A 24,120-nucleotide genomic window follows, 5' to 3' on the forward strand; every position below is an offset into this window, starting at 1 on the left:
ATGAGATACCACCACACACCCATTAGAATGAGCAAAATCTGAAACACTGATAGCACTGAACACTGGCAAGAATCTGGACCGATAGGAGCTCTCATACATTGCTGGTGGGAATGCCAAATGACACAAGTGCCTAGGAAGGCAATTTGGAGGTTTCTTACAAACTAAACCTACCCTTACTACAAAATCCAGCAATTGTATTCCTCATAATTTGCCCCCAAAGGACTGACTTGAAAACTTATGTCCACAAAAACCTGCACACAGATGTGTATAGCAGCTCTATTCAAAATTGCATGGACGTGGAAACAACTAAGATGTCCTTCAGTAGGTAAATGGGTAAAGAAACTGTGGGACATCCAAACGATGGAATATTATTCAGTACCAAAAAGAGGTGAGCCACCAAAGCCATGAAAAGACATGGAGGAAATTTAAATGCATATTACTAAGTGAAAGAAGCCAATCTGTATGAATCCAACTACATGACATTCTTGAAAAGGCAAAACTATGGAGACAATAAGATCAGTGGTAGCCAAGGATGTGTGGGGGAGAGAAATAAGTAGGGAGAGGATTTTTAGGGCAGTGAAAATCCTCTGGATGACATTACAATGATGGATTGATGTCATCATACACTTGTCCGGGCCTATAGACTGCAACACCAGCAGTGAACCCTAAGGTAAACTGTGGACTTGGGGTAAATATAACATGTCAATGTGGGTTCATCCCTGGTAAAAAGCGTACAGTTCTGGAGGTTGATAATGGGGGAGGCTACGCACATGTGAAGCAGGGGTATGTGGGAAATCTCTATACTTTCTTCTCAATTCTGTTGTAAATCTAGAATTGTTCTAATAAAAAAACAAGTGTCTTTTTTAAAAAGCCGTTAGAGGCTTACCCGTGTTCATAGGAGATGGGGGAGTACAGATTCCAAAGAAAGGGGGGTAGTAGGCTGAGTGGAATTGTGTAGAACAGCCTTTCCCTCTACTTTATTAGGCTCTTGTTCCTTGATATTCCTAAGTAACGAAGGCATTTGCTAATTGTCATCCTGGATGCATTTAAGCAAAGAGAAAGTGAAAGTAACATTAATGGAGCATCTACCATAGGCATTTCTTTGATAGTAGGAAGTTCTCATAATAAAATTTGGAATTAATCATGCAATCAATTAGAAAATAGGATTTGCCCTGCTATTGTTTTTAAAGTATCTCCATCTGGAACTTGTAGAAATAGAACTTGAGCCAACATGGCAGCTTCATTTGAATGGCTTTGGTGCTTTATTTGCCACAACAATGGATGATGAGGGAATAAAAGTAATAAGAATGAGTAAGAAATACTAAAGATAGTATCTGTAGTCCTATGAAAAGAGAGCTCTTTATTCTTGAGCAAAGGCTGGAAGTAATCAAAGCTGGATTTGCTAAGCAATGTTTATAGCAATACTTAAAGTTTCTTTTCTATTTTTGAAATGTATGTAGGAAAAATCACTTTGATATTGAAAATCTGAAACTCATGAATCTTCAGCCCCCTTTCTTCCATTCTGTTTTTGTAATGTAAGTTTCTTTAAAAAAATAACACTGATCCCACTGGCACACCCACCATCACATACTGAACCAGGCTGTGCTAGGCAAGTACTTATTAAATAAACATGCTGAGTCAAAACAGGTCATGAATGGCATGAAGTTTTGTAAACCAAATTACTTTGTTTCTCTCTGGGATGGCAAACAGACCTGAAAAGCTTTTCAGAAATACCAGTGAAGCTGAGTAAGTCAAAACTGAACCTATCTGTTTTCTGAAACTATGGATGTCCTTGGACCAGAACCTGAACCCACGGGATATTTCGCTTGGGCCAGACAGCCTGTCCCTTCTCTGAAGCTGACACCACCGCCTGAGCCAAGAGCTAAGTCCCCCAGAGCAAGTACTGAGAAAGGGCCTCAGAAGGAGTTGCTTCATCCCAGGAAGAGTTAAACTTCTTGCACAGAGCAGGCCTTCCTTCAGCTCCAACCGTGCTCACTCCAGAAAACAGCTCTGGGAGCCCCAGAGGGGGCTTTAGCTGCTCTGACTTCTCACACACTCTTCTTTCAAATGAATTTAAACCTTTTCTTGTCCAAATCCCTACAGAAGGAAAAAAAAAAAAAAAAGTAACCACTCTGTAGTTTTTCTACTATTATGCAAATAAATTAATCAGGCAATGCTCCTGTGAGAATTAATTTATATTTGAATCCAATGAGGCCTGGATGCTTGCTAACCGAACCCCCAGGCCAAAGCCTCAGCTAGGTAGCACCTCATATTATTCCTTTGACGAAATGTGAACTGACATAAATACTATGGCCCCCTTTCAATCCGATTACCCCGTAACTTCACATCAATGCTACCCTAGCCATCAGATTCTGGCGTCTTTCCTTTCACCGGCTCCAGGAACAACAGACAACTCCTCCTTGATAAACAAGTGCCCACGCTGCCACCTCGTACCCCCACTCTTAACCCATCATCCTCACTCAATGGGCTCCATTCGACAAGGTATTTTATTTTGTTTGTAGGAATCAAGGACTGAAAAACAGTTCGAAATCAGGCCTGGCTGGGGCTGTTCATTCAAAGCTGCCCTTTTCACACAATCAGTCACTAAGAGCCTCTGGAAATAACACCCCTGAAGTATCCACCCTTTAATGGACGTCATTCCCTTGGGATGCTCCCTACCCCTCCCCTCCCGCCCAAACCCATTTCATCTCCCTCCATTACGTCTTAAGGACTCTTTTTAAAACACACAAAAAACAAACAGCAGCACAGGTCTCCCTTGGCTTGCGTGACCTGAAGCTCAGTCAAAATGAACCTACATTTTAAACCATACCTTTGTACTAAACTCATGTTGACAACCACTAAATTCTTTCCGTTGCTCTGCATAGAAACTTAAAAAAAAAAAAAAAAAGATTCATTTCGATCCCCACCCCCCAAACTCTGCCCATTTAAAAAGCTTGGCTAAATAATCCACCAGGTGGGGGGAAAGCTTTTCTATGTGGGCAGCTCAGTTTCTGGAGCCCCTACCTTGGTAATTAGATTAACAGGCAAACGTGAACAGCGGCAACCAAAACAGTCCCCACTCTCTTCATTCTTTATGCCATTTAAGCACGAAACTCATCGCAAAATATCTTGAACGGTGGCAGAAAAAAATATGGATTTGTGAAGTGCTCTATGCTGAACGTGGAAATGAGAGAGGAAGAAAACAAAGCAAGCTTTGTGTTAAAAAAAAAACTGCAAGTAATCGTAATACTTGTTTTTTTGAGAAAAGGGCAGAAGTTATATACGCTCATCAACAATGTTTGTTAGCTTTGTAGTTAATTAGTTTAAACATTTCGGTGCCTCCTTTTAGCACCGTCTAAAATAGAGGACAGTGACCCTAGAGGCAATGCTTTTCTTTCTGAATCAATGAAGGCCAAATACCTTCTGTAACCACAGTCCCACAATAGGCTTTGAATTTTGAGAAACCCTTTGAAATGTGTTCTAACTAAATATGTACATATTTTTTAATATCTTTTTTTTTTTTTTAACATTTTATTTTATTCTTGAGAGACAGAGAGAGAACATGAGCAGGGGAGGGACCGGAAAGAGGGAGAGACACAGGATCTGAAGCAGGCCTTAGGCTCTGAGCTATCAGCACAGAGCCTGACCTGGGGCTCCAATCACAAACCGCAAGATCATGACCTGAGCTCGAAGTCAGATGCCCAACTGAGCCACCCAGGCGCCCCCCTAAATATGTATATTAAGAAGCCATTCACTTTTTAGAAATAAGAGAAAGAAAAATAAGTATATGAATTGAAACACATGAACACTCACTCAGCTACCTACAAGGAAAGTTATGGCTTTACCAAATACCTTTCATATTTTTCCAAAGCAACTTGCTTTCTGCTATGCCAGAGGAGAACATCTCTGTTTTCATATAAAGTAAGCTTCTGTTTAAAAGAAAAAGAGGCCCTTAGTGAATTTATTAGATTTTGGTGATAAATTATCACTAAAAGCGACACTCTCTTTCCTTTCATCCTAGTACTGGTACCTTTGCCCAAACATTTAAAATTTGTTGCCTGGGATCTGCCAGATGCAGGTTTAGTGGCTGTTCAAGAACATTGTTACATACCATATTTTTAGTCAAAAATAGGCACAACTGCTTTATTCCCTTCCCTTGGCCTGGTTGTTCACTATTCATTCAACAATGAATGGTTCCTAGATGTGCCACAGCAGCAGGCTCTCTTGTACTTAGGATGAACAGTGTGGTTAAAATCCTCACTCCACATCCTTCCTTTACCTTCAATTTGAGGCCACAGGAGTCTTCTGCGGCAAGCTCAGCCCTACTCAGTCCTGCCCCCTAATAAGAAACATCGAGGAGACGTAGTTCATGAACTTAGGGGACTCAGCAGTCAGTCACCTTCCATGTTGTTGCCCTCAGCAGGTGACAAAGGCTCCCAGGCTACCCAGATTGACCCCTTGGCCCTTAAGTTCCCGCACTGACCCTTTGTCTTCTTGTTCTTCAGTCCCTTCCCAGATCACCTGCCTGCCCAGAACGAGAATTGCTTCAAATATAGAGCTGGCCTTCCTCTAATCCAGTGGTCCTCAACCAGGGGCAATTTGGGCTCCCTCCTATGACTAGGGGGGTACCCCTGGCATCTAATGGGCAGAAGTCAGCAATGCTGCTAAACATCCTACAGTGTACCACATAGCACCCCAAACAAAAACTGAAGTTAAGAAAACTGGCTATAATCAGTCCCCTCCCCAATCTCACAGGCTGCGTAGGCTACCGAGTAGGAACACGGAGTCAAATCTACCTCTGCCACTGAATTAAGTACAGGATGCCCTGTAAGCTACTTTATGCTTTTTGAGTCTCAGTTTCTTTGTCTATAAAATGGACTTGTTATGAGACAAGGAAATAATACATCTATGAAGCACCAGCACAGCACTCACTAAATGAAGCCATAATTCTCATTGCAACTATATTATCATCCCTAGAAATGTACCCCAAGATCCAACCCCCCTGAGTTCTGTTACTTCCTATAAGCTTTCTCCCCACTGCTGATAGTTTTCAGAGCACAGAAGCTATACGGAGGCGTGGGTCTACCATTCCTGCCTCCAGAGTCCTGGAGGCATTGTTAATTACCCAGAGTTGGTCTTAGAATCCTTCTCTACATAGTACTTTAGATGCCACTTCCAATCAGTGAGATTCAGCACAGGAACTAAAGTCTATTTGCCATCTATAATCCATGTTATCTCTTATTAACTAGGGGTTATTTCTTCCTAGAAATACTGTGTTCCCTATCGCTGGAAGTGTTTAAGTAAGGCTAACATGAAAGGGATTTTATTTTTAATATGCATAGGACTTCATGCATATTAGGATAACCATCTTGGCGGTACAAGACACGCACACCACATGTGCAACCCATATGCTCACTGGGCATGAGGAAGATGATTTGGGTGGGTCCATTAGTCAAAACGGGATACATTCTCTGATAACTCCAAAATCATATAATAGAAGCTTTTTTCTTGTCTATGTCCCAGACCAATACAAGATGGGTCGCTCACCTCCAAGCCATGACTCAGGAATCTGTGCTCTCATTACATGCTGTACCTCTTCCACTCCACCGTGGGGCCTCCTTGCCCTAATGGAAGGAAAGAGAAAAAGGATTGTGTATAAGAGATTTTATATGCCAAGCCTGGAAATGATGCACATTACTTCTGCCCACATTCTGTTGCCCAGAGCTGAGTGTATGGCTCCATCTAACTGTGAGGAAAGCTAGGAAATGCTGTCTGTGTGTCCATAAGGAGGAGAAAAATGACTACTGGTGGGCATTAGCAATGAATATCTGTGATAATCATTAAAATTTTTTATAAAACAGGAGTCAGATAGTAGTAAAGAACAGCTACCAGAACTCAGCCGTGAGTCTAACTTTGGGTAAGGCACACTTCATGCACTGTGTTTCAAGATGTCATAATAGACCCTGTCTGTTGCATATATAAAACCAGACCCCTTTACCTTTCTTAATAGGGATCCTCTCTGTTCAGAAATCTAATACCTATGTATCTCTAGGAAAGTGACCCTTGATCTATTTAATTAAAAACACTAGATGGGCACTGAGGAGGGCACTTGTTGGGATGAGCACTGGGTGTGTATGCAAGCAATGAACCATGGGAATCTACCCCCCAAACCAAGAGCACACTGTATACGCTGTATGTTAACCAATTTGACAAAAATTGTATTTTTAAAAAATAACAAATAAATAAATACCCCCAAAATGCTAATCCCAGGGATCCTGGGTGGCTCGGTCGTTTAAGCATCCAACTCTTGATTTCTGCTCAAGTCATGGTCTCACAGGTTCATAGTATCGAGCCCTGAGCTGTCAGCCCAGAGACTGGGATTCTCTCTCTCCCTCGCTGCCCCTCCCCTGCTTGCATGTGTGCGCGCGCACGCTCTCTCTCTCTCTTTCTCAAAATAAATAAACATTTTTTTAAAAACGTTAATTCCATTTTCCTTACCAATGACTGGCTTAGATGTGAGCAACTGACACTACTCTGGCCAATGAGACAGGAGGAGGCATCTTCCAGGTGGGCTTTTTTCCTGCTGATAAAAGGAAAGAGAAGACAAACTGACTCTCCTGCTGAATGTTGTCACTTGCACGTGATGCTAGAGCTGGGGCAGCCGTCAGAGACCATGAGGGAGCTGGCCAAAGAGGACAAGCCAACATGTGAAGGACAGCAGAGAAGACAGACAGAATGAATCTTGATTTTTAATGTTATCAATGAGACAATGAGTTAATGAACTCTGAACCCTTTGTGCTTCTGGAACTCTTGCTTTATGACATAATAACTGTTCTTTACAGTTTCTGCTATTTTTGAATAGGTGTTTTGCTAACGCAGCCAGAAGTACCACAGCTGACAGACAGATATGCACTAAGCACTTTAGATAAATGCTCTCCAAAATGGAGCCAACGGAGACCTGTGGTTCATATATATCCACCTCCCTTTATCAGAGCAGGGAACTAAGAGCTCTCCTAACTCTGGGTCCCTTGCCCACACAAAGTTCACTGTTTATAAATCTAATGCTTACTTTTATGAATAAAACAAGTGTTTGAAATACTGCTTCTATTTCTTAAGAAGTTTGTGAAGATTGACTTGATACAGAAGCACTTAGAACAGTACCTGAAATTCAGTAAATGCTAAATACATACTTATGTCATTACTACTAGAAGTAGAATTTTCGATTTTTATAAACTAAGGTAAATTTTATCAGTTGCGAAATGTCCTCTGATTGTTTGGCCTATGAGTATAAGGACTTCTTAATCCCACTGTACTTAAAAGCAGAAGGAAAGGGCTCTGGACCAAGCCACAAATTAGTTTAAATCCCAAAACTTTCTTCAGAGGTTGGTTCTGAGTCAGTACAGAATAATGGCTATGAACATAGGTCCCCGTGTGAGACCGAGCTCCAAATCCCGAGCTCTGGGATTAACTGCGTGTCAGGATTCAATCAGAGAAGCAGAACCAATAGGCAATATACCATCTATATCCTATATGTATCACGAGCAGGCTGAAATCCACAAACATAGGCTGGAACTCTACAAGAACGGACTGGAATCTAGGTCGGTCCCTGCTGCATCTGACCTTGTGGGTGTGGCTGCCCTGCAAAATCCAGAGCCCTTCTCCAGGGAGCTACACACACACACACACACACACACACACACACACCCCTGGCTCAGGAGTCAAACAAGCTGGGGAAGGTGGGACACGTACTGCCTCAAGGCTGCCTCCTATCAGTGAGGTGAGCCAGCTGATCGCCTACAAGGTGGTTACTGCTCTTTCCACCCTCCCAGTCGCTCAAGACTGTTTTGTGGCCCATCCTAACTAGGATTCCATGGGAAAGACAACTCTGAAAAATGGACTTTAGCCTAGCCAGGCTGACACAGTGCAAAGCCAACATAGTTACGTTTTTAAATCTAAGTTTTTGTGTCTTCTTCTGTAGATCAGTGAGGATAATAATAGGATCTACCTCACGAGGCTGTTTTTGAAGATTATTTTAAATAATATATGGAAAATACTTAATACCTATCATTATCTTTATCATTATGTTGTTGTCAATGTTATTTGGTTAAATGTCCTTCACTGACATTTAAAAGAAAATCAGGCATTAGGATGTTTAGTCTCCTGAGAAAAAAGGGAACTAAGTTTCTTACTGGCCAGTCACTGTTCTAAACAATAAACATTTGTCACAGTCTTTTAAGGTATTATTACACCCATCTTAGATGAAACATTTGAAAAAACTAAGGAACAGAAAGGTTAAGTAACTGGACCCAAGCTAGTAAAGTAGCAATGGATGCTCTCTCTCTCTCTCTGTCCACAGAAGGCCAAGAAGAAAAAATTACAGGGTGATCAAAACTGAGTGATGAAAAAGTAGCATTTAAACTGCAGTTTGGGGGGCGCCTGGGTGGCGCAGTCGGTTAAGCCTCCGACTTCAGCTCAGGTCACGATCTCGCGGTCCGTGAGTTCGAGCCCCGCGTGGGGCTCTGGGCTGATGGCTCAGAGCCTGGAGCCTGCTTCCGATTCTGTGTCTCCTTCTCTCTCTGCCCCTCCCCCCTTCATGCTCTGTCTCTCTCTGTCTCAAAAATAAATAAAAACGTTAAAAAAAAATTAAAAAAATAAATAAATAAACTGCAGTTTGGGGGCGCCTGGGTGGCTCAGTGGGTTGAGCATCCTACTCTTGAGTTGGGCTCAGGTCATGATCTCATGGTTTGTAAGATCAAGGCCCAAGTCAGGCTCTGTGATGACAGTGGGAAGCATGCTTGGGATTCTCTCTCTCCCTCTCTCTCTCTGCCCCTGCCCTGCTCACGTGTGCACACATGCTCGCTCACTCCATCTCCCTTTCTCTCAAAATAAATACACATTTATTGATGTAAAGAATTTTAAAAATAAAAAATTAAAAAAGAAACTGTAATTTGAAGGATGAGCATGAGCTAACCAAATGAATCAAGCAGAGAGAATAATATAGGCAAAGGTATACTGATTAGAAAGAGCCTGGCACCTTAGAGGAGGGAAGAGAATGAGGAGGCAGAACTGTGGTAGAGGATGGGCGGGGACAGCAACTGTGTGGGGCTCATTCCTTCTACTTGGTCCTAAGTGGAATGGGAAGATCCAGCATGGCACAAGCTGTGTCTGGCTTGTTCACTCCAGTATTCCCAGACCTTGAATAGTGCCTGCTGGTACACTGTAGAATCTCAATAAACGTTTGTTGGTTGAAGGAAAGGATGGGGTGATAAGATATAATTTATATATCAAAATCTCTAGTTGCTGTAAAGTATACCTCCTCCCTCTCTTTGGTTCCTCCTATTAACACAGAACTGGCTACTTATTTTCTTTCTCTCGGCAACCCTTCAAATACTTGAATATGGCAGTCATGTCCCCGCAGTCTCCACGTCCTTAGACCGACAGCCTCAGCTTCTTGGCATCAGTTTCCCATATTCAGGAACTCTAGTCAATACTGTCCAAGAAACTTCTGCAATGATGGAAATGTTTTACATCTGTCCCATCCAATATGGTGGCCTTATGTGGCTATTGAGTCATGTGTGGCTCTTGAGTATTTGAATTGTGGCTAATGTGACTGGGGAACTATATTTTAAATTTTATTTACATTTAAATTATTTACATTTTATTTATTTAGTTTGAATTTGAATAGTCCCATGTGTCTATTGGCTACTGAATTGGACAGTATGGCACTAGCTCTGCACTCTGACTCTTTCAGATAATACAATGGACTTCTCTGAATCTTCCCATTTTATTTACCCACCTCTGGCTTCCCATTTTATTTACCTTCCTTTCCACCAGAATTAACCAATTTTGCTACTCTGTACCCTGTGCTGGGCTTCTGACTCATGTCAGCTAATTTAGGACCCAGGGCACAAAGATTAGCTGGAACCCCTTTCTTTGGCAAATGCCAGTTATCTGAATAGCAGCTTTTGGCTTTCCGGGTCACATAATTTCTCTCAGAGATGAGTTCATTCAGACACATATTTATACACATAGTTTCTGTCTAAGAACCTAAATGAGGCTGGTTAAGGATCTGCCAGTACATCCATTAATTACACTATAAAAATTAAGCATTTACTCCATTTAATGCTGTGAGTTAGTACATATGTGTTACCCTGAGTGTGGTTCCTGTGCTATGGGATGTGACTCTTTATTACACATGTTTTGTCAACTAAGCATATTCACTGATAATGTCCGCTAATGGCAAACAGTACTAACTAAAGTCATCACCTAATCATTCAATCAGCAAAGAGGACTCGCCTAGGGCATACAGATGAAAATTAGACAGCCTTTTGACAAAATCTGAAGCTTCCCAATCTGACTATCATCTAGAGAACCAAACTGTATAAATGAAGAACTGTGAACGACAAGACTTTATAAGAGGCTAGAAGAGAGATCAGTGAATGAAATACACTGAACTTTAAGGCAGGAAAGGTCCTTTTAGATGAGACGGGAGAGTGCTCCCAGAACTTAAAGAACTTGTCACTCTGCACACATTTCTCTTAATGCATGCCACATGCCAGGCACCAGGACACAGAGACAAAGGATATGGTGCCTGCCCTCAATGAGTTTATGGTCTACGAGGGAAACAAACATGTAAATTATTCTAACATTCTAGGTACAGCCGCCAGATTTAGCAAATAAAAATACAGACCATCCCGTTAAATTTAATTTTCTGATAAATAATAGATAACTTTTTTAGTATAGGTATATCCCACATAATATTTGGGACATACTTATACAAAAAATAATATTTGTTTGAAATTCAAACGTAACTGTGCATTTAGAATTCTATCTGGCAATTCTAAATACAAGGTCAAAAAATGCAATGATCAAAGGGGATATTAGGTACTCCAAGGGAATGCAGACCACAGAGTACATGTCAGAGAAAGGTTACAGAGGAGGCAAGGCTTAGGCCAAATCTTTCCCAACCAGCAGAAGTTCACCAGGCAAAGAGAGTACGGAAGGAGTGATGTGCACAAAGGCACTGGGGTTTGAGAGAGCAGGGCACACTTGAGGAAGAGCAGGTAGCTCAACAGGAATAGAGTAACTAATAGGTTATAATCTCAATAAGTAGGAGAAAAGCCCAAGTCAGAATCCAAGATAACACCGCAAGCTAAGGGATGAACAGAGAAAAGCGAGTTCATAAAAAGAGTAAGAAGCAGTCCAACAAGGAAAAAAAGAAAACCGTGAGGCCAAGATGGAGGGAGAAATGTGCAGTGATGAAGGCTGCAGGTGGTCCAAGTAAAGTGAGTTCACTGACAATCCTAACGGGGACATCAGTGACACTGACAACAGCCATTTCAATGGAATGTGACGGCAGCAGGTTGAGAAAGGTCATGGAAGTGGCAAAAATAAGAGAACCCAAGGGTAGATGTTGTTTTCAAAAAGTATGATTGTTAAAAAAAGCATCATGCTTAGACCTGAACCATCAGGGAACTTGCCTGGGCCCTGAACTTTAAGGAGAGCCCCCAGTCTGGCTCCCCTCCAGCTCCACCCATGTCCATGTGGCTAAGGGGACATGCTCACCTAGAGCCCGTACACTCCCTTTTAGGCCTTGGAATTCTTTACTCAGTTGGAACCAAGTCTACTTTCCAAGATTACACAAGCCTCTTCCTAGGTCTCTCTTTCCATGAGTTAACTCAGCCCCTCGCATGCTCATTTCTAAACCTGAGGCACAGATCACGGATGACTGTTAGGGGTAGAAGGGTGTGGATGGATCTTGGACATGTGGACCAGGCGTCTGCACTCTTGGATGCATGACCATTCATGATGTAGGATGGAGTCAGCATGGGAAGTGAAGTAGGGTATGCAACAGGCTTCCACCTACAGTCTTATCTCAGGCCTCAGAAAACTTAGAGGAAATGTGTAAGAAGGAATTATTGGTGATGGAATGAGGCCAAGAGAGGGTGCTTTTGAAAATTAGCACTATTTGATGTTTTGTTTTACTTTTAAGTAAACTTTACGCCCAGTGTGGGGGGTTGAACTCACAACCCTGAGATCAAGAGTCACATGCTCTACTGATGGAGCCAGCCAGGTGCCCCCAAAATGAGCATCGTTTGGACAAATCTGTGGTAAAGGGGATATTGAAGCTACAGATGGAGAAACTAGGTCCCCATATCGGTGAGGAGTTCAGCAGCAATTATTTCCAAAACAGAAACCAATTACAGAAATGGGGACAGGGTTAAGGAACTAAAGAAGGGATGTCAATGCAACAAAGACGAGCAACAGTGAGAAGCCATTATATCCCATTATATCCCTAGGCCTGTAAGTGCAGTAGGTTGTCGAGATAATATTGCCAGAGCCTAGGGAGCTTGGGATCTGCGGCTGCAGTCACTCCCAGAAATTCAACAAATCAAGAAGAAAGCAAGAGGAATACATACCTCAGCCTTCCTCTCCTCCAGCCCTTGACTTGGTGCAATTGCCTGCCATGGACTGAAACCAACTAGAAGAAACCAGCCAGCAAAGTATCCCGGAGGCAATGCATTCCCTAGAGGCCAGCCTCTTCAGGTAAAAGCAGGGAAAGAAAGGTTGCAAGTAAATTTGGAAGGGCAAACAAAGAATAAATAATTAATACTGTCCCCAAGAAGGCAGAAGATGACTTAACTAAGTGGAAATGTGAATACAATGGGAAGGAAGTTGGCAGGAAGGAAATGGGAGGCATTTATGTCGAATAACCATCTCTTTTGCTCTCTGCAGTTAGAGGGGAAGGTTGATAGTGGATGAGGTAAGCAGGCAAGGGAATGTTTTGGTTTAACGCCTGTAGATGGCGGTTGACTTAAGGCCATTGTACAGTATAGGTAATACCCTAAGATAAGGAAGGCTATTTTCCACACGCCTTCTCAATGCAAGAGATGTCACATTTCCCAAGTCTCCCTCTCCTTTCCCTACATTAAACAGAACCACATAGCAGGTAAAAGTCTTGGGAGGATTTTTCCTCTCCCTCTTTCCTGAAATTACCTCTAGAACCACCTCAGCCTCTGCCAACAAACCTCCAGCAACTTAGAGGCCCACACACTTCAGAATACTTACCTCTGAAATACGGATTCATGATTCAAAACAGCCTCTCTAGGGACACCTGGCTGGCTCAGTCATAAGAGCATGCAACTCTTGATCTTGGGGTTGTGAGTTCGAGCCACATGTTGGGTTTAGAATAAACTTTTTTTTTTTAAGTCTTTCTATCTGATAGGTTCCTCCTCTAACCAAATCAAGACTCCCTACCTGTTAGAAGAAAAATATTTCTTACAGCTAATTTTCACCACATTATAAAGAACTAGTAGTCTTACCTCTAATCCTCCCATGGGTATCTGCACTGGAAAAATACCTCTTTGTCCCAAAAAAGCAATCTCTAAATTTCAGAGAAAATGAGTTTAAGAATTTGGGATGTTTAGACAAGGATATTTCCCCCGCTACCCCCTCCAATCAACTGACCCTAAATCTAACAATGACTCCTTTTCCTTTATGTTTTAGAACATACCATCTGTTTTTGTTGTTGTTTAACAAACAGAGGAAGAAAAAGGAGAAGGTGAAACAAGATTCTGTTTTGGAAAAGAGTGTCTCAGTGCATAGGCAAACATCTTTTTCCCTTGTGGGCTCTTAAGTGTTGGACACGAGTGGGTTTAATATCAAGACAACAAACCCAGAGGTAGTTTTAACATTGGTGTGAACCTCACAACACCGACTTCTCACACCCGCTCAAAGGAAACAAGACCAGTCTCCTCTGGGGTCCCCTGTTCGTGTGTGGGGGTGGGGGCGGTGGGGAGTGGGCCACTTCATTTCTCCAGGACCTGTCACCCAACTCACTAGACCGAATTCCCCCCCTGCACCCTAGGGGGCAGCTCCACCCCAACACAAAACCAGACTCGCTAAGAGGCCTCTGCTCCGGATCCCGGGGGGCCTGAGGCCTGGGGCCTGGAAAGAAGGCGGAATAGATTCCATACTCTCTCTTCTCCCTCCAGCCGTCGACAAACGCGGCCCTTTCAGGCCTAGGGAAAGGTCCTATACCCTTTCCCACCCAGCGCCCCGTCAGGTCATCCAACTTCACCTTCATCCAAGCCTCTTTATCCAGAAGGACTCTGGGACAGGAAATCAATAGTTGCAGCTCGAGGCGAGGGGAAAGGGCGGGGAGAAAAGGGAAGCTGGGACAGGTTGGTGGGGAGGTGGCGAGGCGGTGAGGAAGCGGTTCATTGTGGGGCCTCTACGGGTAATTAAAGCGCCTGAAAGGCGTTTCCAGGACCAGGGGAGCGTGCGGGGGGGGGGGGGGGGATCACCTGTTTTACCCCTGGCGTCGGGCCACACTTCGTGGCGGGACCAAGACGGAAGAGGAGAGCGCTCAGAGGGCGATGCATGGTAGGACGCGGGGCTGGACCCAAGGGCCCAGGGGCCCCGGGGCTTTGCTCTCCGCACCGAGGGGATCACGAGACCCGAGGCGCAGGAACCGCGCCGGCGCAGTCCTCCCGGGCTGGCCGCTCTGCCCCGAAGCCCCCAGCGCACTGGGCGCTCGATCTCTCCACGCCCGGCGCGCCCTGGGCACCCGGAAATGCTGTCTTTCCAGGGGCCTGACGGGACGAGGCTCTGGGAGCTGATGGGGCCCGCGGTGGGGCGACAAAGAGCTGAGCGTTTTTAAACTTTAGAAGGTCAGATCTGGAAGGAAGGGCCTATAGAGAGCTGGCTAGGGGAGTCCCTCCTTTCACACACAGGGACACTGAGGCCCGGGAGACAAGGGCTGTCACTAAGGACCCCCAGTGAAGTGAAATGGATCCAAATGTGAGTTAAAAGGATATTTAACTCGGCAGTCTGAGGGAGAGCTGGTCAAGCAAGGAAAAGCGAAGGCAATTTATTTTTAAGGCGCGCGCGAGAAGCATTAGCTTTGAGAAGAAACAATACGAAAGTGATTTCCCAGACGGGGGGGGGGGGATGGTGTGGTGTGATGGAGAGAAAAAGTAGTCAAGGCCCAACTCATCTAAATTTAATTTTGATCGTTTTGAATGGGCCGAGATCGCCTGTGCCGACGCCTCACCGTGTTAATATCGTTGGGCCTCGGCGTCCAAGCCCCGGGTTAAAGTAAACTCCCGCCAGGCAGGCACTGCTCGCCGAGCTGCTCTACACAGATCCTCTTTCTTCGGGTTCAAAAAGAAGAAGAAGAAGAAAAAGAAAACACAAAAAACCCACAAAAAAACACAACACACAGTTAACCACCTGTCAGGGCTGAGGATACAATGAGGCTCCTCGAAAAAGAGCTTTTCATGCATGCGTAATATATTTGTTCAGCTATTCACTTAATGAAGCTGATAAATGTGATGCAAGACAATAGTCAAGTTAATCTATTTAGTAAAATGTTTTGAGACTTTCAGGCTACGTTAAGGAGGGGAGCGTTGGGCGACATTTTCATTTAAATGCGCTCATCTCCCCTCTTAGGCTGCACAGGGGGGTTCAGGCAATCTATGTGAATATAATTTCTTATAAATGTGTCTTTAATGGGTTTAATTCACCCTTGCCAGCTGTTTTGGGGGCTATTTTGTAAGAGCAAAACAAACGTTTCAGGCTTGGAAAGCTAGTTAAAATTAGTTTCGGTCAGCGAGGCCAAGCTATATTTCCTGCAAACCATCTGCTTGATTGGCACAATAGAAGGATTTTCAAGGAAAAGGGGGGGGGGGAGTGAGTGTGAAAGGAATGAGGGGTGGGGAGAGACGACAGAAAGGGCTGGGGAGGCCGGTAGTTCCTAGTGGCGTATTCTGAAGGTGAACCCCTTAGAGGTGTCTTAATAGAGCGGCTTGCCTAGAGGGTGGGACGACTGGAAAGCGCTTGCAGCCCGAGCCTCGTCGCCCTCCTCCTTTGCCCAGGGGGTCAGCTCCCTCTTTTCCCCCAAGACCGGAGAAACCAGGCAGCGGGGCCCTTTCCCCGTTGCCGCCTTTCCGCGTCCTAACTTCCGAGGCGTGCTCCAACTGTCTGCAGCCCCAGCCCCAGAGAGCCACGGCCAGGGGGTTCAAACCCTTGCAAAGTGCTACCTTGAGGTCCCAACCTTCCCTAACTTCCCTAACTGGTTATGTTTTCTGACGGCCGGGAATCTTAAGTCACTCTACTTTGCAGGCCCTTCTCCCTCTGCGGCCTGCGGTTACCGAGGTGCTCCCGGCTCCGCCCATATTGCAGGGGGCCCCACAACTGCAAGAGCTTGGCGCGTGGGGCTGGGACCCGCCCGCTCTCCACTGCCGGAGAGGAAAGAAATTCCCCATAGCGGGTTCTGAGAGCCCACCCTGCGGTCCCAGGGAGGCTCTGGCAGCTTTGGCTTTGTAGGCCCCAGGAGTCCGGCCAGCTTTGCTGCAGCCTCCCGCAGCAAGCAGTAGCGCCCGCGGCACAGGCAAGGACCTTAAAGGCAGCCAGGGCCTCCGATTCTCTCTTTGCCTCTTGCGCTTTTTCCTTTGAAAGAGAAATAAACAACGCAGCTCTGGGAGAGAGGACGTGAGCGACTTCTTTGAAATAAACTTGAAGATAACGACATTACAATGAATGGCAGGACACACAAAACCCCATGGGCTCAGGTCAAACGGCATTAGTCACAGGTCTTAGCCACAGACGCCGCGCCGCGCAGCCCCTTAGGCTATCGCGGAGTTTGAAAAGACGCGTTCAAGGAGATCACTTAAAGTAAGATCCTTTCGTCCGATTTCTTGCTTCCTTAGGATTTATTCTGCCTTTTCACGGGCGGCCAGCCCTCGCCCCCGCCCTCACTTTTCCTCTTTTCGCCTTAGGAATTCCTTAGGGGACTCTGCAGACGGACCGCTGGAGGCAAGGTCCACGTGGATCTCAGCAAGGGGTTGACCCACCTTCCAAAAATGTCAGGGCCCCTTTTACAAGGCGAAGTTAGCAGCAGTTAGTCTATAGTAAGGCAGAATGACCCGGGAGCGGGGGAGGCATGTGTACGCGCGCGCCCGCGCGCGCGCGTGATAGTAAAGGGCCAATGGAGCGTGTCAATCTACAGGATAATAACTAAAAACTACACCCAGCGAAATACCCCAGCAGGAGAGGAGGCCTGGGGAAGAGGATGGCACTAGGAAGGCCCCAGACTAGCTTTGAGTTCTGAGCACTCCCCTCCTCCTCGCCAAAACCCCTGCAAACCGAGGCTCTATTCCGATCTTCCGGAAGACCTGGGCAAGCGCTTCTCTGATGGGTAATTCAACACCGGTAGTTACCGCTCTTCTCCACCCCTGGAACAAGCAACGGCTCCAGGCGGGGAGGAAAGGAACGAGGGAGGGAGGGAGAAGTGGAGGAAGGTGGAAGGAGGAGGAAGAGAAGGAGGCGTTGGCGATGGAGAATTAGAGATGAGAAGAGTTGGAGGGAGAGAATGCAAAAAAACAGAGCCGATCTTCCAGCTTCCACAAAGCAGTTGGGGACCGGGGTAGGGGGAAATGGACTGCGATGGAAAACTTCGTCTTGTGGCAAGATGAAAGTGCAGGTGTTCAAACAGTTTAGACTTTTCTCCCCTATTTTATTGCAAGACTTCAAAAAGAGAAACTTTGGAAGTTCTTCACACACGTCCCTCGTCCGTTTCCAGAGGTCTCCAATTAACTGGAGTGATGCATTTCCCATATTTAAATACCCACTTATTTAGAAGTCATTCCTTTCCTTAGAGGTTTTTGACAGCCTGCCTGGCCAGTACGCCTCCATAAGAGTCTCGGGCTCAGAAACTCCATACTTGCGTCATCGTAAAGCATTATAATTCGGCTCCAGAGCCTGGCCCTAAATAACTTTTTAATTTGAATCAAGGGAGAGCTTTAGCGGACTCCGTTCCTGGTTTAATGTGATATAAATCGCAGATGCACTTTTATTGAATGGTTAAAGCAGCGACATGGAGATCATCAACACAAAACGCCCTGAACAAAACCATCGAGAGAAATAAAGCTGGTTAATAAGATTTTTGAGAAAGCTTTGTGTTAAAAAGCAAAAAGGAAAACCAGCTGAAGGTGACAGTTAGTTCATGGTTAATAGGATCAGGGCGGCCTGGCTGGGCTGCACACTTCTCTTTGGGGAGGTTCAGCCACACCAGAGAAATGAATGGGACGTTTAACACATCTGTTATCTCGCCGAACAGAGAAATGGGGGGATTGAGGTTCAGCGTTCCCTCAGCCCCAACCCCCAGTGAAGAGAAAGACTGTCTCCGGGAAGACTCTCGTTTGAGGTCCCCGATTAAGCATTGGGTCTCCTGACGTGGGACCAGCATTCTTGAGAACTGCGTTCTTCCCAGGCTGTTTTCAGGCGTTTGTATACTGCAGTTAATTAAGAAGCTGCAAAACTTTGGCCAAAGTTAAGCACCCGGCAATGGGTAGGGCTCTCTCGAGGAATCTCAACTTTTGCTGCTATGGCTTCAAAAGTCCAGGCCGTAAGTTTCAAATGAAATTTCTGAGGGCTCCTTGAGGTGGGAAAAGGGCCGGCATAGCAGTTCTAGCATTCAGGTCACCTGGCCTGAGGCTGCTCAAGTGGAATCCAGCAGCCTGGACCCTGTGCGTTGCTCCCCTCTGATCCTCCCCCAGGCAAGCTGCGGAGTGCTCCTTGCTGACACTTCTAAAGAAATCTCGCTGAAATCGTTTTCCAAGTTTCTGGGAGTTTGCAGGAGACACATTTTACTATTCAGGTATCTACCAACTCTCTCAAACTCTTAGTTTCCCGACCCGAAATAACTCAAATCCAGACCTCCCCCTCCATCCTTATGGACTCCACCCAATAACCCCAAAGCATTAATTCCCAATCTCCCTGTGTTGTCAGAATGGCACCCCACAAACACTGATTTTACCCACCCCTCACATCTGCTTTATGCCTCAGCTGGAGTAACCTATACAGCTAGAGACTGAAGAGGGAGTATATTTTCGTGTTCACTGACTTGAAATCTTCCGTTGCCCTCCCCACAAGGGGGAGGGCTATTTTACTGATTGCCTGGAGACGAATTTCTATGAATATTTATTGATTTATTTTCCAGACTCGGCAGGGGAGCTGCAAATAAATTTAGTGCGTTCTTTAAATAATTCCTTTTCTATGAGGCAAGATGTCATCTGAAACTTCTAAATAGGCATTTAATTAGCCCGGGTGTTGCTTCGGAACAAAAACTCCCGGCGAGAGCTTTGGGGGCGCACTGTATTGCAAAGAGGCGGTCGATATGCAGAATTGATGCGCGCCAGCCTTTGTTGCCGGCCCATTGTGCGGGCCATGCTTATGAAGACTAATCCAATCATAAATTGCACCCCTGCGCCAATCAGAGCGCCCAGAGCCTCCGGCGAATGAAGCTCGAGTGGAGAACTTTGTTGAACTTCATTGTCAGAGCTGTCACTTTTCAAAGCGCTTTAACGGGCGGGCCACTATAAAACCATCACCTCGACGGGAGGACCACGGAGGACTCGCAGACGCCCAAGTGGGATCATTACTTGGAGACTTTTGCTAAGCCCAAGAGAGAGGGCATCGCGGGGGCGGGAGGGGCGGGAAGCGAGGCATTTACCCTCAGGCCACTGGAAGAAGGGTTATTCCGCCCGACCCGCGCCTAACATGATGTTCCCTGGCCTCCTCGCGCCCCCCGCCGGGTACCCGAGCCTCTTGCGCCCCACGCCCACCTTAACGCTGCCCCAGTCCCTGCAGTCGGCATTTTCCGGCCACTCGAGCTTCCTGGTGGAAGATCTGATCCGCATCAGCCGGCCTCCGGCTTACCTGCCCCGCAGCTTACCCACGGCCAGCATGTCGCCCCCTAGGCAGGGGGCCCCCGCGACTCTCACAGACACCGGGACCTCGGACCTGGGCTCCCCGGGTCCAGGCAGCCGACCGGACGGTTCACCTCAGACGGCCGCCGCCCCTGCCAGCGAGCCAACGTTTCTGAAGTTTGGGGTTAACGCCATCCTCTCCTCTGCTCCCAGAACCGGTAAGTGAGCGCAGGACACTGAGGGCCGGTCCAGGTGCGAGTCCTTCTTGCCCCGGTTTCCTGTTTCCTCGCCCACTCACACATCTGCGCACATACACTTACGCAGGATCCCCGGGACCCCACTCGTGCAATGTGAGACTCCGGTCCAGCCAATTCCCGGAAGAAAAGCCTCCAGGTTCGCCCCACCCTCAGAACGAACTTGATTACCTGCAGTCGGAGAGAGCGCCCGCCCCTAGGCGTGTTGTGTTTCTGCCCTCAAACTTTTGGAAGCCAGTTTTTATAAACCCAAGACAATATATTTACTAGCTCAGCTAGTATAATGGATCTACAATTCTTTTCCTACCCGCCCTAATACTGCATATCTCGTTAGTACCTAGGATGAGAATCGGGACAGGGAGCCAACTCTGAGGTGCGTGGGGAGGGGGTGGGGGAGGGTGGTGGTGGTGGTGGAAGGATTCCACAGATGACATGATGTTAGGAAAAGGTTTCTTCTACTTTGTCAAAACATTGAGAAAGATGCCTTTGAAGCCAGCTGAAGGGTTAATCATATCATATATTCAATGTTCTGTACAATAATCAAGTACCTAATCAAATTCCCTTTCTGTCTCTCTCTCTCTTTTCCTTTCTCCTTTACTCTCTGCCAGAAACATCCCCTGCCTTACTCCAGAGCGTCCCTCCCAAGACCTTCGCCTTTCCCTACTTTGAAGGCTCCTTCCAGCCTTTCATCAGATCTTCTTATTTCCCAGGTAGGTCTCATTCCCCTTCCTGGGGGGCGGCGCCCCAGCCCCAGCCCGTCGCTCCCTGCTCCGAAAGCCATATTTCTCCGTCCACCCCTCGGGGTTATGCTCTGGTTCAGAGGTTGCGAGGCGTACAACATTCACGAATCCGTCGCGCCAATTTGATGCCCTATTTAGCACAAGCAGTGACTGCTTGACACTTTGCACCAATTCCCTGCTCTACAAATTAGTAGGAATTGTCATGGTCCCAATTTGAGGCGGTTCCCTTCCCGGCGAGGAGCTGTTGGCATCCCTTCACGCCGCCGTTTTCCCACAGAGTCAGTGCACTTGGCCACGATTCCGCCACAAAGGTTTCAGCACCATGACCAATTGGTCAGCTCCTCCGGGCAGCCACACACAGACCGGCCCTCGCCCCTCCACGCCGCCGAGAGACACCTACCAGCCGGGGCTAATTTCTCTTTAAGACTCATTCAGGGTTTCGGGCTTTTCACAAGACCACATGGGGTGCCCTCTTGTGTGGGATGCCTGGGGTCGCCCACGGGGAGGGGGACTAGATCCTCCCACAACCCCAACCTTCTATTTCCAACCTGATTTCCCAACCTCTTCTCGTACCCTTCCCCCCACCGCCTTATCTTTTTTAAAGACCTTCAACTTCTAAAATAAGTCTGAGGGAAGCCCGTAATGGGGTCCTAGTCTGGAGGAGAAACACCTTCAACAGTTTACACGAGGTTTTTATCCATCCTGGAATCCCAGTGGTGCCTCAAAGTATAGCTGAAAACTCAGCAACCGGTCAAGACTCAGGAGACAGAGGAGAGCCTATAAAGAGAAGGGAGACTGGGCACGGTTGGTGGGGGATGGGTAGAACCACGACAACACTCCCAAATATCAGAGAAAGAAATAAGCAATTGATTTTTAAAAGGGGGAGAGAGAATTCACCAACAGCCCCCCACCACCATTCATGCTGCTGCTGATAATGGAATTTGCTGCCTTTCTCCCTCATCTCAATGCTCCAACAAAAACAACCCGAGCTTTATAAATAGCTTTTCATGTCCATTTAATGAAAATGATTCCGGGAAGAGAAGCCTCTGCCATCAGTATTCTCCCAATGGTCTTGGCCTGCAGTTGTGTTTAGTTTGAAAGTGTAAATCTCTTTTGTCCCAGTAATATATGGCTTTCGCTGCTTGTCCTCAGTCTTTTTCTGTTAGTTCATTACTACACAATTACCATTCACGCTTCATTAGAGTCTCTGTTTCTTTTTGGTTTTTTTTTTTTCCCTCCCTTAAAGGAAAACTCTCCCCCTTTTTATCATGCCAATACCCATTGGGGAGCGGTCAATGTGCTAATTAGCTGCCACTTTTCATGTATTCGGGCCGAATTCTTTACGTTTTGTGGGGGAGGGGAAGAAAGATTAATATGAAAAAGATGAATGCTGATTGGATTTTTCAAAAAAAAAAAAATCCAAAGCGGATTTTCTTCTGTCAAATAAGTAAGGCACCTCATTTTCATCTAAAGAATGCAAAAGCCACCAAGGTGATAAGAGCATAAGGGGGAAACCCAGCGGCCTCAGCTGGGTATTTTTATTTTTATTTTTGTAAATTTTTTCTTTTGCTATTTTAGCCGATATACGCAGGTTTGTTCCCTTGACACTGTTCCCCTGAGACTGTTGAATGGAAAAACGAAACAGGCTATTGTGGAGGCTGTTTTCTGTGTTTCCGTGGTTTTACCTAATCCGGGTTTGCCTGGTTGAAAGGGAAAGTTATTTGGGCGGAAAGCGCCTTTCAGTCTCGCAGGTTTGTAGGTTCCTGGTCTATTCTCCAAGGGGAGAAAAAGGAGAGCTTTAAAGAGATGAAGGGATCAGAGAGAAAAACCGAGGGAGGCCACAAGGGAGGGGCAGACGCTACTGCCGCGGCGGGACGCCGCCCACTCACTCGCAACCCACCACCCCACCCCTCCGCAGCGTCCTCGAGCGTCGTGCCCATCCCGGGGACCTTCTCCTGGCCGCTTGCTGCCCGCGGCAAGCCTCGCCGAGGCATGCTGCGACGAGCCGTGTTCTCCGACGTGCAGCGCAAGGCGCTGGAGAAGATGTTCCAGAAGCAGAAGTACATCAGCAAGCCCGACCGCAAGAAGCTGGCGGCCAAGTTGGGCTTGAAAGACTCACAAGTGAGGGCGGTCTCCCCACAGCCCCACCCTCCCCGCTTCACCCCTCCCCCACGCATCGTGCAATTGGGAGGGTCCTCTGAAACCCGTTAGGTCCCCTCCTACGGATGGGGAAAGTAAAGTCTAGAGAGGGAATGAGCGCACGAGCCAGCTTCCTTGAGGCCACTCGGGACAGCTTGCTTCTCTCCCCGGCTCAGCGCCCCCCCCCCCCCCCGCCCACCTGCGCCCAGCCGGGTCAGGTGCGTGAGGATGGGGCTAGAGGAGCGAGAAGCTGAGGAGGGGGTGAGGGTAGGGTGAGTCCTTGACCATCTGAACTCACCGGGCAGCGGGCAAGGAGGGGGAGAAGGACAGAGCCTCTTACCTCCCCGACGGTCCTGCCGGAGCCCCTCCCCCACGCCCTTGGTGGGGAGCAGCTGCGATAACCGCTGCTTGTCCCCCGCTCTCTCTCCTCCCCGCTCCAGGTGAAAATCTGGTTCCAGAACCGACGCATGAAGTGGCGGAACTCCAAGGAGCGCGAGCTTCTGTCTAGCGGGGGCTGCCGAGAGCAGACCCTTCCCACGAAACTCAATCCGCACCCGGACCTCAGCGACGTGGGCCAGAAGGGCCCAGGGGATGACGAGGAGGAAGACGACGGCCCGGGCAGCCCCCGCCACCGCCTGGTCTATCACGCGTCCCCCGACCCTCGGCACCTGCGGGACCCGCGGCTGGAAGGGCCGCTGCCTGCCTCACCGGCTCACTCCAGCAGCCCCGGCAAGCCTTCGGACTTCTCCGACTCCGAGGACGATGAGGAGGGCGAAGAGGAGGAGATCACCGTGTCTTAGAAGCCCTCCCGTGCCCTGCGTACTGTTTCAAAGTACTTTGAAATTGAAGAGGTGTGATTCAGTCTGCTTGTCCGCTTAGTCCCCGCTGTCCAGACGCTGCCGCTTCCCTTTGCAGAACCTCAGCCTGGTCAAGGGCGCCGCAGCCCCTTCCATTGCCCAAAATGGCGTTTCCTTGCCCCACACACCTCCCAGCAGCTCTCTCCACGTAAGTGAAGTTTAGGTCTTGGTCCCAGCCTTAACTTCCCACCGGAGCTCCTATCTTGCTTATTGCCAGCTATTTAAAACACAGTGGGGTGTTCACTCCTATAGCCTGGGTCTTGCTGTGAGCCAGGCCCTGCTGGTCTTTAGAAGCCACAACTCTGTAAGACAGGAAACTCTTTATGGAGAAGGAAACGAAGTTAGGAGTCACAACATCAAGCATATAACTCTAAGACCTCTGACTTCCTAGATCCACCCCCCTGTCTTTGGTGGAACG

At 47.0% G+C, this 24,120-nt stretch overlaps 1 protein-coding gene and 1 long non-coding RNA gene across 2 annotated transcripts; one reads left to right on the forward strand and one right to left on the reverse strand.

The window, feature by feature from the left end:
- Positions 1–1,269: 1,269 nt before the first annotated feature.
- On the reverse strand, positions 1,270–3,933 carry LOC125916541 (uncharacterized). The gene is made up of 3 exons (XR_007455957.1): positions 3,853–3,933; positions 3,025–3,174; positions 1,270–2,097 (listed from the first exon to the last, which is right to left on the reverse strand). It is a non-coding gene; the product is annotated as an uncharacterized LOC125916541 (long non-coding RNA).
- A 15,630-nt stretch (positions 3,934–19,563) lies between these two features.
- On the forward strand, positions 19,564–23,831 carry DBX1 (developing brain homeobox 1). Its single transcript, XM_049649355.1, has 4 exons — positions 19,564–19,930; positions 20,575–20,676; positions 22,625–22,827; positions 23,286–23,831. The coding sequence occupies exons 1-4, from the start codon at positions 19,564–19,566 to the stop codon at positions 23,643–23,645; spliced, it is 1,032 nt and encodes a 343-aa protein (XP_049505312.1). The 3' UTR covers positions 23,646–23,831.
- The last annotated feature ends 289 nt before the right edge of the window (positions 23,832–24,120 follow it).

The sequence above is a fragment of the Panthera uncia genome, chromosome D1 (genome assembly GCF_023721935.1).
Source record: "Panthera uncia isolate 11264 chromosome D1, Puncia_PCG_1.0, whole genome shotgun sequence".
Taxonomy (NCBI): Eukaryota; Metazoa; Chordata; class Mammalia; order Carnivora; family Felidae; genus Panthera; species Panthera uncia.

What these genes read in the sequence shown, in the direction of transcription:
- DBX1 (XM_049649355.1), top strand. Translation starts at nt 19,564, where the DNA reads ATGATGTTCCCTGGCCTCCTCGCGCCCCCCGCCGGGTACCCGAGCCTC. An exon ending in CAGATCTTCTTATTTCCCAG is followed by an intron (nt 20,677 to 22,624) that starts GTAGGTCTCATT and finishes ACCCCTCCGCAG; the next exon opens with CGTCCTCGAGCGTCGTGCCC. An exon ending in TGGGCTTGAAAGACTCACAA is followed by an intron (nt 22,828 to 23,285) that starts GTGAGGGCGGTC and finishes TCCCCGCTCCAG; the next exon opens with GTGAAAATCTGGTTCCAGAA.